Below are 12,561 nucleotides of genomic sequence, written 5' to 3' on the forward strand. Positions count from 1 at the left end.
TTGGCTACAATTGATAAAATAAACATGAAACATGTGACCAGAGCGTTCCTAGCCTACTTAGTCGCTTCTGTGAAGCTCAAAAAGTGAAAGAAGGCTGATTCATTCACTCATTATGTGACGGCAGACACCTCTGCTCTGTGTTGTGAGCCCTTCGCTGAGTAGGCCTACAGCGAGAGGTGCAGAGCAGATACTTTCATATAGTGTCCATCGTCACTAGAACATGTTTAGTAGGCTATTTTACAAGGAGTTGTTGTTTTTTGTGAACGTGGGTGCTGACCAGTGTTGGACAAGTTACTGAAAATTAGTAACTGGTTACAGTTACTAGCTACTTCTCTCAAAAGGACTTCTTAAATCTGCTTGATTCCGTCAATCTTACCCAGTGCGTATCAGGCCCGACACATGAAAAGGGGCGTACTCTAGATCTAGTGCTATCTTACGGCCTGTCTGTCTCCGTCAATTAAATCTGTGCAACGACATGTATTTCTGACCATCTACCTGTGCTGTTATCATTATCATTACTTTGCCCGGCAGACAGACCCATTGCCTCCGCATGCCGCTCTCTTAGCCCCTTGACCGCATCACAATTTTCTGTCTGCGCAAATGACTGTGCCGTCTACACTGAAAGAAAATTGTGCCCTCAGCACTAATGACATTTTGTCTGTTTTTAATTCCACATGCGTTGAGATTGTGGACTCTGTTGCTCCTTTTAAGACAAAGTGCCCCAAAAGCACTCACCGAGCCGTGGCTAAACGACTCGACGTGCATGCAGACGCGCTGAGAGGAAACGGAAAAAGGACAAACTCCATGTCTCCCTAGACGTTTTACATGGCTGCCTGTCTGACTACCAGAGAGCTGTAAAAGCTGCCAAAACAGCCTCTCTCTCCTCCCTAGTCACTAATAACAGTCATAAGCCCCTGGTCTTATTTAATGTCCTCAACTCTCGTATTAATCCTCCCAATGTTTCCCCCTTGTGCCATTACCTACTCTCTGCGACAACTTTTTTTTTTAAATTGATGGATAAGGTCTCCTCGGTCAGATCAGCCCACACAGTTGCTAGGCCTATCCCAGACCCTGCTCCTTCTCCGTGCCCTGCTGTTCTCCACCAGTTTGAGCCTGTGTCCCTTCCCTCTCTCTCCGAGGTAGTCAAGCATCTGCGGCCTACAAACTGCCCCACAGACAGCAATCCCTCTCGCCTCTTCAGGGAGGTTTTTGACTCAGTCGGAGCTAGTGTGCTGCTATTGGTCAACACTAGCCTCAGCTCAGGATGTGTCCCTGTTGTCTATACCCAGTTGCAGTCGTTCTTAGCTAAGCAAAACATCCACGAGAAGTTCCAGTCTGGCTTCAAACCGAGACACAGCACTGAAACTGACCTGCTGAGAGTTTTTAACGATTCGATTTTAGCTGCTGATTCAGTTAGTCCTGCCGTCCTGATGCTTTTAGACCTGACAGACGCTTTTGATACTGTGGACCATGTGATCCTGATTCAACGCCTCGAGCAGTCTGTGGGCATCACAGGATCTGCCCTAAGTTGGTTCAAGTCCTATCTGACCGATCGGAGCTTCTCAGTGCAGTTAGGACATTTCTCCTCCGCTACCGCCCCTCTGACCTGTGGAGTCCCCCAAGGTTCCATCCTGGGCCCCATCTTATTTTTACTCTACATGCTAGCCCTAGGCTCTTTTTTTTGGAAAGCATGGAATCTCCTTCCACTGCTACGCTGACGATGTCCAAATCTATCTGCCTCTACGGTCCAAAGGCAAGGACTGTATGCAGCCATTACTGGACTGCCTGAGCGACGTCAAGTCTTGGATGAGCTCTAACTTTCTAAATCTTAATGAGTCCAAGACCGAGATCATCCTTTTTGGACGACACGCTCCCTCAGCCTGCTCTGTCGATGCCCTGGGCCACTTGAGCTCCAACATTCGTTCCTCTGTGAAGAATCTCGGGGTGGTTTTTGACAGTGTTTTAAATTTCATAAACAGATCAAAGCTGTAGTAAAGACAAGCTTTTTTCAACTGCGTCTCCTAGCCAAGACCAAGCCCTACCTCTCTGCTACTAACCTAGAGAGGGTGATCCATGCCTTCATCACTACTAGACTCGACAACTGTAAAGCCCTGTACTGTATGTTGGCATGGATCAGTCTTCCCTCAGACGCCTACAGCTTGTACAGAATGCTGCCGCTCGCCTCCTCACAGGCAAGAAAAAGCGTGACCACATCACACCAGTCCTGGCCTCACTCCACTGGCTCCCGGTCTGCTTTCCCATTGATTTTAAACTCTTGCTAATGGTTTTTAAAGTCCTGTACGACCTGGCTTCTGCATCGCCACACCCCAGCCAGAGCCTTAAGGTCTGCTGACCAACTGCTGTTGGAGGTGCCAAAAACAAGACAGGGCCTTTGCAGCGGCTGCCCCCAGGCTATTTTTAAATCCTCCCTAAAAACCTCCCTTTTCTCCCTGCCGTTTTAACCAGTCTATGCTCAAGCCTTGTTTATGTTCAGTGTCTGTATGTCCTTTCAGAAATGTCCTTGTTTTTGTTGAGAGATGTTTTAACCTAGGACCCACCTTTGTACAGCACTTTGTTCGACTGCTGTCGTTTTAAACGTGCTTTATAAATACATTTTGATTTGATACTGATTGCTGCATAAAGAAAGTAACTAGTTATTGGGGAAAGTAACTTTGGCGTTACTTTCCAATTCTCTTATTAATGCACACGCTATAGTACATTATTATTATTATTTTTATTATTATTATTATTGTGTAATGCTTAACAAAGGGTACCCAGCCTTCAATGGGTTAACAATAACTCCTAGGCTACCTCATCTCTGGCCAGTGAGCTACAACATTCCTAGCCTTCAAACCAATGTAGGCCTACCTCAAGAGAAGCTTTGCAAACTTTTGATCCGATAGCCTACAGCAGGGGTCTCAAACTCAAATTGGCTTGGGGCCACTGCTGGTATCGTCAACTCATAGGAGGGCCACTTCAATGACTTCAACTACTACTAGGCCTAACTATAAGAATATGCAATATGTGCAATATTTTGGAAAATTTCATTTTTCATTTCCATAACTAGACTCACAACTCAGTCTCTAAATGTCGCAAGACTATTAAATAACTAACATTTCCATCATACAAATTCAAACCGGTTTCCATTCATTTGAATATATTTTAACAGTTAGTGCTGCAAATCTTTTTTCCTTGCTTTTATTTTATCTTGAATAGCCTACATTTGTACTTTATTCTGTTTTAGCTGCAAGATGCATCACTACTGTAAGCCTGCCCTGGACCTGTAGCTACTGGCATTTATTAAAGTTCAAGTTTGTTTCAATTTCTTACCAGACACTTGAATACATTTGTAGGCTACTACTCTATTTTATATATCTATCTTGAAAGACTGAGAAATTAGCCCATTAGCTGTGTGGCTCGTTTTTTCCTCTCTCCCTATGACACTGTTCTCCATGTTTAGTAATGAATAGCTCTTGACATTATATTCCTTTAGAACGGCGACTTTGTTCTTGCATATCAGGCAGGTAACATGTCCATTGACCTCCACAAAAAATACTGCAATGTCCATATTTCTTGAAACATTCCTAACGTTAGTTAACTATGAAAACAGCCTCTCGATGGCTAGCTGCATTCCGTTCATAGTTCAAAGTCGTGTGTGGATTGATTGCACCTGTGACTATGCAGCATTCACTTCACACGCTGCACACAATAATAGAATTTCACCCCACGTTTGAGCGACTTGAATTTTGCATTGTAGGCCTGCCTGCCGGCGCCGTTTACAAGAAATTATTTTGCGGGCCGGATTACATTATATTTCTGACATCATGTCGCGGGCCGGATGGAGTGGTGTGGCGGGCCGCAAATGGCCCGCGGGCCGTGAGTTTGAGACCCCTGGCCTACAGCATGTTCAAAGTCTTTTTTTTTTGTATTTCGAACTTAATTTTTAAATGGGGGAAATGAACACATATAGCTAAAAACTACTGGTTTCATGCTTAATGTTGATGTACAGGTCTAGAAGAACAGTCGGCTCTCAGCCCGCTGCATGCTGTAGGCTAAGCAGGCGAATACAGAATATAGTCACTAGTAATGTGTAGTGGCTGAAAATAAATGAATTGTGAAATTAAAGTCCTATGTTGCAAAAAGAATAGGCATTTTTAACTTGTGGCCATCTGCAATGATATGAATCAATAACTGACGCAGCTTCTAGGTGATGTATCCATTCGTAGCATTAGATTTAGAGAAATCAGGAGTAGGCTACAGTAGTTAAGGCTAGTTTGCTGCAACACAGCTGTTTAAGAGATGATTGCATTTACACCTTTTCCCGAATAATAGGAAGGAAAAATATGTCTGTAACGAGTAACAAGCCCATTTCAATTTCAGTAACTGTAACGGCTTTATTTTAATTCGAAAAGTAAATTTGTTACACAACTAGTTACTGCCAAAAGTAGTGCAGTTACAGTAACTTTGTAATGCGTTACTCCCAACACTGGTGCTGACACAGGAAAATGAACTAAATGTGTTTTAAAAAAGCAACACAGCAGTGGGGGCCGTAGGCAAGGAATATAACGGCGCGCAGTATGACCAGCATATGACCCAGCTCAGAGTAACACCAGTAACCACACCAATCCCAGGACTCACTGAGTTCAATACAACGAGGCTGACAATCATGTACTGAACTACTGTACGGTGCTACCTCAACAGAGATGTCTGTGATGGATGGAAAAGTAATGGAGCTCAAAGTAGTTCCATAGGCTGCCTATTCTGCATTGTTGCCTAGATCCTTGCACACTTGCATTAGCCTACTTTTTTCAGTTAATGAAACACGTAGCCTACAGTAGTAGAATTGAAGAATTGAATTGAATTGAAGCACTTGATAAAAGTGGAATATAGTGTTGCATCATTACAAATGTACATTATTTTCACCTCTTTCTGATGATAAAAATGATAGTAAATCGTAAAACACAGAATTCAGAAAAATTGAATTGAAGAAAAAAATAAACGGAATTTAGGAAAAAATTAAACTGAATTTGGGAGGGGAAAAAAAACGGATTTCATAGGGGCGACAAAAAGAGGTCAAACTAATCTTTCCTCACCCCAATCCAAATCACTGGTCCTACCAAAGGAGCGATCTCGAAGAATCCTGTGGATAAAAGACAGCGACTGTGAGTCCAAAGTAATCAAACCAAACCAAATTGTATTTATGGTCCATTTTAACATGCAGTGTTACAAAAGGCTAGAGATGCACCCACAGATATCAACAACAGACACCCAACCTAAACCCCCAGACATTGTCCCTGTCACTTCTATCATGAACCTGGAATTCACAATGACTTCTGGCAAAAAAAAAGGTTTTATTTTAATGTAATGACTGATCATGCTGAACTTACCCAGCATTGTTGACCACAATATCTGGAAAAGAACAACATTAGAATATCAACATCAGACTACTTGTGCGCACCATCCAGGCGGAATATCCCATTATGGTTAGGATTATATCGGATCATAGCATCTTCCCAACACACACCTGTACAGTCATACTTGATTTACACCTAAGGTTTACACCTCATCCATTATGACAGATATTCTTAAGCAGGGACTGCAGACAGAGCAGTTACCTATTCTCCCAAACGCATCCAGAGCACTCTGGATCACCTTCTCACCGTCCTCCACAGAATCTGGGTACACAACAAAGAACAGGTTGAACATAGCCCATCAATTGTCAACACGTGCCTGTGTGTAGGATGGGTTGAGTACTAGGCCAGGGCTTAACACTGCAAATGTTAAAAAATAAAATTAATAAAATAAGTTTTGGGCCTGCCGACTCACCATAGTTGGCGACAGCCTTTCCTCCCTTGAGTTTTATCTCTTCCACCACCTTATCTGCGGCCGCAGAACTCTTCCCGCCTCCTTTTATATCTCCCCCAAGGTCATTCACTGGGTAGAGAGGAGGCAGCTGGTAACTGAGATAGGTGGTACAATAACAAACCTGGAGGCCGACAACATAACCCAGCAGCACAGGATTCGTTTGTCACTTGCAAGATAACACGCAACATGGGGTTAAATGTCATCATACACATTTCATCTTGGATATGGGCTCTAAGATGAAGATCATATTTTATAAGGCCTACTTACCAACAACAGATGCTCCCCTCTCTCCAAATGCCAAGGCATACTCTCTACCAAGACCTGTGGGTGATATGTCAGAAAGTTGCAACAATAAAATAAATGTTGTGGTCTTCTCTAGTCAAGGATTGTGATCAAGTGAAAGATCTGATTCCTGAACCACCAGTTCAGTTATTGCAGCACTATATAAGCATTGAACATGTTGGCACTATGTAACTGTGCCCTTTCACACACTGTCGTACGACGTACGTAGATCAATGAACTTTGCTCAGTGTTGGGGAGCATGCGTACCTCATAGGGAGTTTAAACTTTGACATTGAGCGTTAGTTAGCTGGTCATCTACTGTTGATTGCAGGATGGCAGCTAAAATCTCAATAGTAGCCCTACTGGTAGCTGGTTATGCACTAGTCCATACATTCCTCTCTGCTTTCCAGCGCGCACCTAATGTGAAGTGGGCTATATACTAGCAGCACGTTAGCCTGCTAGCAAAGGGCACAATACACGTCAGAACAAAAGCTAGCTAGCTACCAGTTAGCTAACTAACATGACAGACCACAACCGTGTTAGCAAGTGAGCTAGTTAGCGTGATTAATTAAGACCCGGCTGGTCTACATACATCCCTCGATGTAACCCTATGCTAACGTTAGCTAGTATCATAGCTTAACATGGCCAGCTAGCTGAGCTCTGCGTTGGCCGTAGCTAAAGGTAGAAGCATGCATGCATTATTTACCTCCACCAGCACCAGTGACAAGTACAACTTTTCCTTCGAACGACAAAGGCACAGACATGACGGTGAGCTAGCTAGTGGGTCCTCCCCTCTTTCAGAATTGTAGCCAGAAGACAACAGGATAGTCGCAACACTGGCTCGTATGTTGACAGCTTCAGGTTGACAACTGCGAGAAGGGTGACAAACTTCACCTCTTTCACACTTCCGGGATGCTGGGAGGAACACCCAATCACAAGCCTACCCTCTGCCAGACACGTGTCCAACATCACAGGTGGATTGTAGCAGCTCATCTAATTAATCTTAACGAATAACTATATTAGTCGTACATTAAATGTAATATTTGAATCAAATGAATGTCAATCATCGATGCTATATCACTTATGCAGTAACAATATTTAACTTGGAATGCATGTGAACATGGATAATAGCAATGCTGTTGTCAAACTTTACTAAACACTATAATTGACAGATGTAAATTGCTAGTTTGTTGGTGGTCATACCTCATACAGCACCATCTGAATTAATTCAGGGAGTCTCGGTGGGCGGTAGAATGACTCAACTGTGGCTGATGAATATGTGCAATTGCAGGATGCCTTTCAGCTATTTTCCTTATATATATATAAATATCATGAGGAAAAAAATCAATAAAAGCAGTGGGCATAGAAATGAAGGCTGATTCATTCAACATCGTTATTTTCCCCATCATAAAAAAGATTTACATTGTAGTCCATGATTCTCTGAAAAATATAGCCTACCTATAGGCTATTGTTATACATTTGTTTATTTTTGTTGTTGTACTCTTGTATATTTTGATTTCTTGTGTATTTTGTAGCCTATATCTATTGCAAATTTGTATGTAGTCATCATTGAGCTTCTTTATTGCCTACTGCTGCTGTAACAGTGCAATTTCTCCCTCCCCGGGACAAATAAAATACCTAGGCTACCTATCTACTGTAGCTAGCCTACCTGCACTATAACATGTATGAAACAGATGATAGCATACACCACACGTCTTTAATTTGGGTCCAGAAGATGTGAAAATGGTAGCATTTTTCACATTGTGATGGATTTCATAGTACCATTCACAAAAGGCATTACGCAATGTTGTCCAAGAAGATGTTATGATGCCTAGACTAACAGGCTATGGAAATTATTGGATGAACTTCATAAAGTTATAACCAAGCCATAAATTAATTCATCTAATTATTTTCCAGTGCACATTCATATGTCCACGCTTCAAATGCTTCAATATAAACCCTTAAAACAAAGGCAGCCGCTCTTGTGACTTGAGCTGTTTCTGCAGGTCGTGTGCCATGGTGACAGACCCCGAGCCTCTGCGCGCAGCCGTGAGAGCGGGCGGAGCGACCGAGAGAGTCTATCCTCTCCCCCGACGTCAAAGACATACAACGGGGACTTAGATGAAGATGGAATTAACATATATTGACGTTAAGTAAAGTGACCCATATGTATCTAAGGATACACCTGGCATTATTTTAGTAGAATATTTCGGCCGAATACATTTTTAATAGGGAGGCAGTCTGGTTTTGCTCGGATGTCTAACATTAGCTATGGGCCGTTATAATTCTATATCTTGGACATGCTTAGGATTGCTCTATTTTATAGACTAGGTTTCTTTTTAGTAGCATAGCCTATTTATTCTCCTGATTTCATTCTGAACTGTTTATTTGAAGGAGTGTCTGACAAAATGAAGTATTTGGAGAGCTTGCGACGTGGAAATGCGATATATCAGTATTTGCTTTTTGACAGAAATGGGAAACGCAACGGTGGGATGAGCGACTGTCGAGAAACACTCCTTCACCGATAGTATTTTGTTTCCATCTTTTTTTTAGATAACATCATTTTTGCTATGCTCTATTGCGCAGGCGTGCTGGCCGGGACGCTGTCACCGCGCTTCGCTATATTCTTGCGTGATGTAGCCTACAAGGGAGCAAAGTGAAGAAAACTGAACATTAAAATGCATTTGCAAAGTGGTATTGCGGCAGCGAAAGGATTTACTTGTGATCCTTAAAACATACATTGTGCCACAACGAAGGATGTCAGCGACATCCAATGCAGAACCTGAAGGAGTAGTCTCCAAAGTTAAAGTGAAAAAGCAGATCAAGACAATCGTGGAAGATTTGGAGACCATCCTAGGAGACTTGAAAGATGTAGCAAAGGAACTCAAAGAGGTTGGTGGAATAGCCTACGCCCCCCTTCCCCGACGGACAGTTGCTTATTTTCATTGGGCATAAAATTGTATTTCACGCGTATTTCTCAGGGGGAAAGGGTGTTTTGTCATTTTGAGAGACAGGCCGGGGCTAAAACGCACTTGACCTTATCGAGAAGATGTGATGTTATCATACTCTGTAGCCTATCACACCAGTGGACAGATATTTAGGGCATGTTGCCTCTGCAAAGGATGAAGACGCAGCTGCGCCTGTTCACGACGCGCATGGTTTTGATTAAAGTGCAAAAATTAATCACAATTAATTGTTAATCTTATAGTTCGCCGGCATGGTTTTGCATTACATTTCATCACCGTTATGCGAATGCTCTCTCTCTCTCTCTCTCTCTCTCCCTCTCTCTCTTTCTCTCTCTCTCAATCTCTCTCAATCTCTAAACGACCTCAGCTGACTGCTGTCAGTATATTACCCAACCTATTTTTCGTTCATGCATTCATTTATTTTGTGGTTTTTCTTTTTCTTTAGATGTCACCCCCTGATAATCAGTGTTGTCTCGCGCCGCGTGTCATAACCGCAGCGCGTGCCGCCTTAACTCCTCTCTCTCCTCTTCTACCTTGCTTAATTCTCCCCGATTAATTTGGCAACAAGTAGGCCTTTTTGAATAGGCTATCCGAGGAATGTATAATAGACCACTGCAGATCTTATTCTATACTTTCAAAATAGGAACCATGTAGCCTAGGCTATCCGTAACCAAGTAAATCAGAATCAGTTATTCATGTCCTCACACAAAAACCCCCAAGGGATCTCAGTCCACTGTTCAAAGCCAACGTTTTCAGTAAATCCCGTTTATAAGGCAGTTATCTTTCACAACTCACAGACCGTGCTGGACTGGAGCCTGGCTTTGAGGCGAGATGACCCCAGATGCTTGGCAGGCAGAGAGCATCACTGTGCCCCACAGCGAGTGGCGCTGGCTGCTCTCGCTACGTGTCCCGCTGATTTACCCACTGAAGAGTGGAGGCTGGGCTGCAGGCTTTAGCCCAGTGAGAGGCTTACTCAGCCATGGATACTTGTGCTATGATTTGGTTCATATCTAGGCTAGTTCAAACCAGCACAAGTTAATAATAATCCTAATGGGCTTATTGCATAAGGTTATCTGCAGAGCCTTAAGCTTTACATTAAGGAATAAATAACCATTTCACAGTTTGTGAAGCAGGCCTGTATTATGTGACGATAGACAATAGATAGACCCATAGTAGGCTACTTATGACTAGACTACTAGAAGTAGTTTCGTCCAAATTATATAATGAAGCGGCCACTTCAAGTTTTGAAGCATCCTGACAGTGCTGCATCACGACATTTCGTACAATCACATAAAACGTGAATGTATGGGTAGTAGGCTACGTGCCTTTTAACAACGATTTCTATCCCCCTGGTACAGTAAATACACACGGAGTGGATGCAGTATGATCTATCTGAACTGATCATTCACTGAGTGGGTGCTGTTGTGGCTTGACTTGTAGTAGCCTTCCAGGCCCTGATTTAGCATGCGCCGATAATCCCGTCACGGCGTTGCGTTTTGCCTGGTGTGGAGTTTTCCAAGGGTTAACCATAGCACCGCTACTGCCCTGAATCCGCACATAGCCTACTGTGTGATGAATGATTCAAGATGATTCTCGAACGTAAGCGACAGGGCTCTCATTGAATATGTTATGTATAAGATGAGGAACGTTGTACCATTACACGCACTGCACAGAATAAACTCGATCGAATTAATGTCAGTCCTCCATGATATGTCCCGTATGTATCTTTTATGCAGGTGTGTCTGGACTTCTCTTCAGCGCAGGTTGTGACTCAGTTGCAGTGTCGTGTCTCAGTCTCATCTCTCCCCACTCAAGGCCATGTGTACAGAATGAGTTATTGGATTGGTTAAGCATGCCGCTGTGGTCTGGTTTACCCTGGTTGCACTATCAGGGTGTCTTATGTTGATCACATAAGACTGGTGCTGTGTCTTTTATTCCATTCCTTTGTACTCTTCCTTTCACCCTTGTTATGGCTTCTTCGTAAGAGACCCTATAACAAAACCGCACCCGATTTGTCCTTTCTCCATCTACTTCCTGGTTCAGGTTCTGCACAAGATCAGTTCCAGTGACAGACCAATCACAAACACCCTCCCGTCTCCTCTTCCCGTGTCCCTGTTGTACATGAGTCCCCAGTACTGTACGTTCCAACCTCTTCTCTCTCACATCCTGTCCCAGGTTGTGCACGAGATCGACTCCCTGACCTCCGACCTCCGGCTGGAAGAGGAGATGACGGACAGCTCCAAGACGGACACGCTGAACAGCAGTTCGAGCAGCACCGCCACCACCACCACCGCCTCCAGCATCGACAAGACCAAGCTCTACCCGGACGACAGCGCCATCATCTTCAGACCCCCGCCCACCGCCATCCTCACCCCGACCACGGTGCTTACCGTGCTGAAGAAGCCCCGCCCACCCCTCCCTCCCCCCAGACTCACCCCGCTGAAAGTGGACAACCCCCCGAGCAGGAACGGCACGCTGCAGCTGCCGGGGAACTTCTTCGCCAAGACCAACGGGACTCTGGTGAGGAACGGGGGGGTGTTCCCCCGGAAGTTCGGCAGGGACCCGTCCTGCTGCCTCTCCAACAGCGGCGGCGGCGGCGGCGGCGGCGGCTCGGTGCCAATGCCGATGCCCCTGCTGCGGCACGAAAAGAACAAATGCCCCCAGGCCACGCGAGAGCGGGTCCGATTCAGCGAGAAGGTCCAGTACCACGGCTACTGCCCCGACTGCGACCTCCAGTACGACGTGGACACCGCCGCCGACGTGCACCTGCAGAGCGAGCTGGCCGACATGCGCCTGAGCCCCGTGCACCGGTGCTCCTCCCCCTCGCTGCCTCCTCTGCGGCTCATGTTGGAAAACGGCGGCGGCGGCCTCCCCGACGGACGCCACGGCTGTCCGCTCGCCAACGCCCCGCCCCAGCTCTGCGCGCCTCCTCGCCAGCCTTCCGTCAAACCTCAGAAAACCATCCTGAGGAAGTCCACCACCACCACCGTCTGATGTCACGACAACCTGACCGACTTTGAGTTTCTTTGACTCATTCCGGGTGTTTTCTGTTTCATGAGCACTTTCTTACTCCGGTGGAACGTTGGATTATCTGATCAGCAGGTGAAAATGGAAAAAAACGAAAATGAAATGGAAAAATGAAAAGAGAGTGAAAGATAAAGAGAGACATCGCTATAGGCTCCGGGGTGTATGGGAAGGACAGCCGGCGTTGAGCGTGTGCAGTGTCGTGGGAGGTAGCGAATGGTAAGAATTTGGCAGACAGCACCGAGGCAGGAGCTCTGTATTCTCTGTCTGTGTTTCTCATTCCTGGTGATGAGTTTTGGGGTTCGCAAAAACGGGGGGGGGTAGTGTTTGTGTCGAAGTTTGCCATTAATTCATGTCCTGGGTGGAGCAGGCAGGAAAAAACCAGGCCACGTCCAGCCTGGCTTATGTGCGTGGGTGGCTTGTT

At 44.9% G+C, this 12,561-nt stretch overlaps 2 protein-coding genes across 2 annotated transcripts in view; one reads left to right on the top strand and one right to left on the bottom strand.

Annotated features, from left to right (window-relative positions):
• Positions 1-7,017, bottom strand: part of hsd17b4 (hydroxysteroid (17-beta) dehydrogenase 4) — a 29,532-nt gene extending 22,515 nt beyond the window's left edge. The window contains exons 1-6 of the mRNA XM_084439872.1: positions 6,854-7,017; positions 6,133-6,186; positions 5,827-5,934; positions 5,616-5,675; positions 5,388-5,409; positions 5,094-5,140 (exon numbers count right to left, since the gene is read on the bottom strand). Of these exons, the coding sequence (XP_084295998.1) occupies positions 5,094-5,140; positions 5,388-5,409; positions 5,616-5,675; positions 5,827-5,934; positions 6,133-6,186; positions 6,854-6,911 (349 nt within the window). The 5' untranslated portion in view covers positions 6,912-7,017. The remainder of the gene's footprint in view (positions 1-5,093; positions 5,141-5,387; positions 5,410-5,615; positions 5,676-5,826; positions 5,935-6,132; positions 6,187-6,853) is intronic.
• A 1,887-nt stretch (positions 7,018-8,904) lies between these two features.
• prr16 (proline rich 16) lies at positions 8,905-12,107 on the top strand (the record flags this gene model as incomplete). Its single annotated transcript, XM_084439262.1, has 2 exons — positions 8,905-9,039; positions 11,289-12,107. 2 exons carry the CDS (start codon positions 8,905-8,907, stop codon positions 12,105-12,107), a joined length of 954 nt encoding a protein of 317 aa, XP_084295388.1.
• Between the last annotated feature and the right edge of the window lie 454 nt (positions 12,108-12,561).

This window comes from Borostomias antarcticus, assembly GCF_949987555.1.
Source record: "Borostomias antarcticus genome assembly, chromosome: 6".
Lineage (NCBI taxonomy): Eukaryota > Metazoa > Chordata > Actinopteri > Stomiiformes > Stomiidae > Borostomias > Borostomias antarcticus.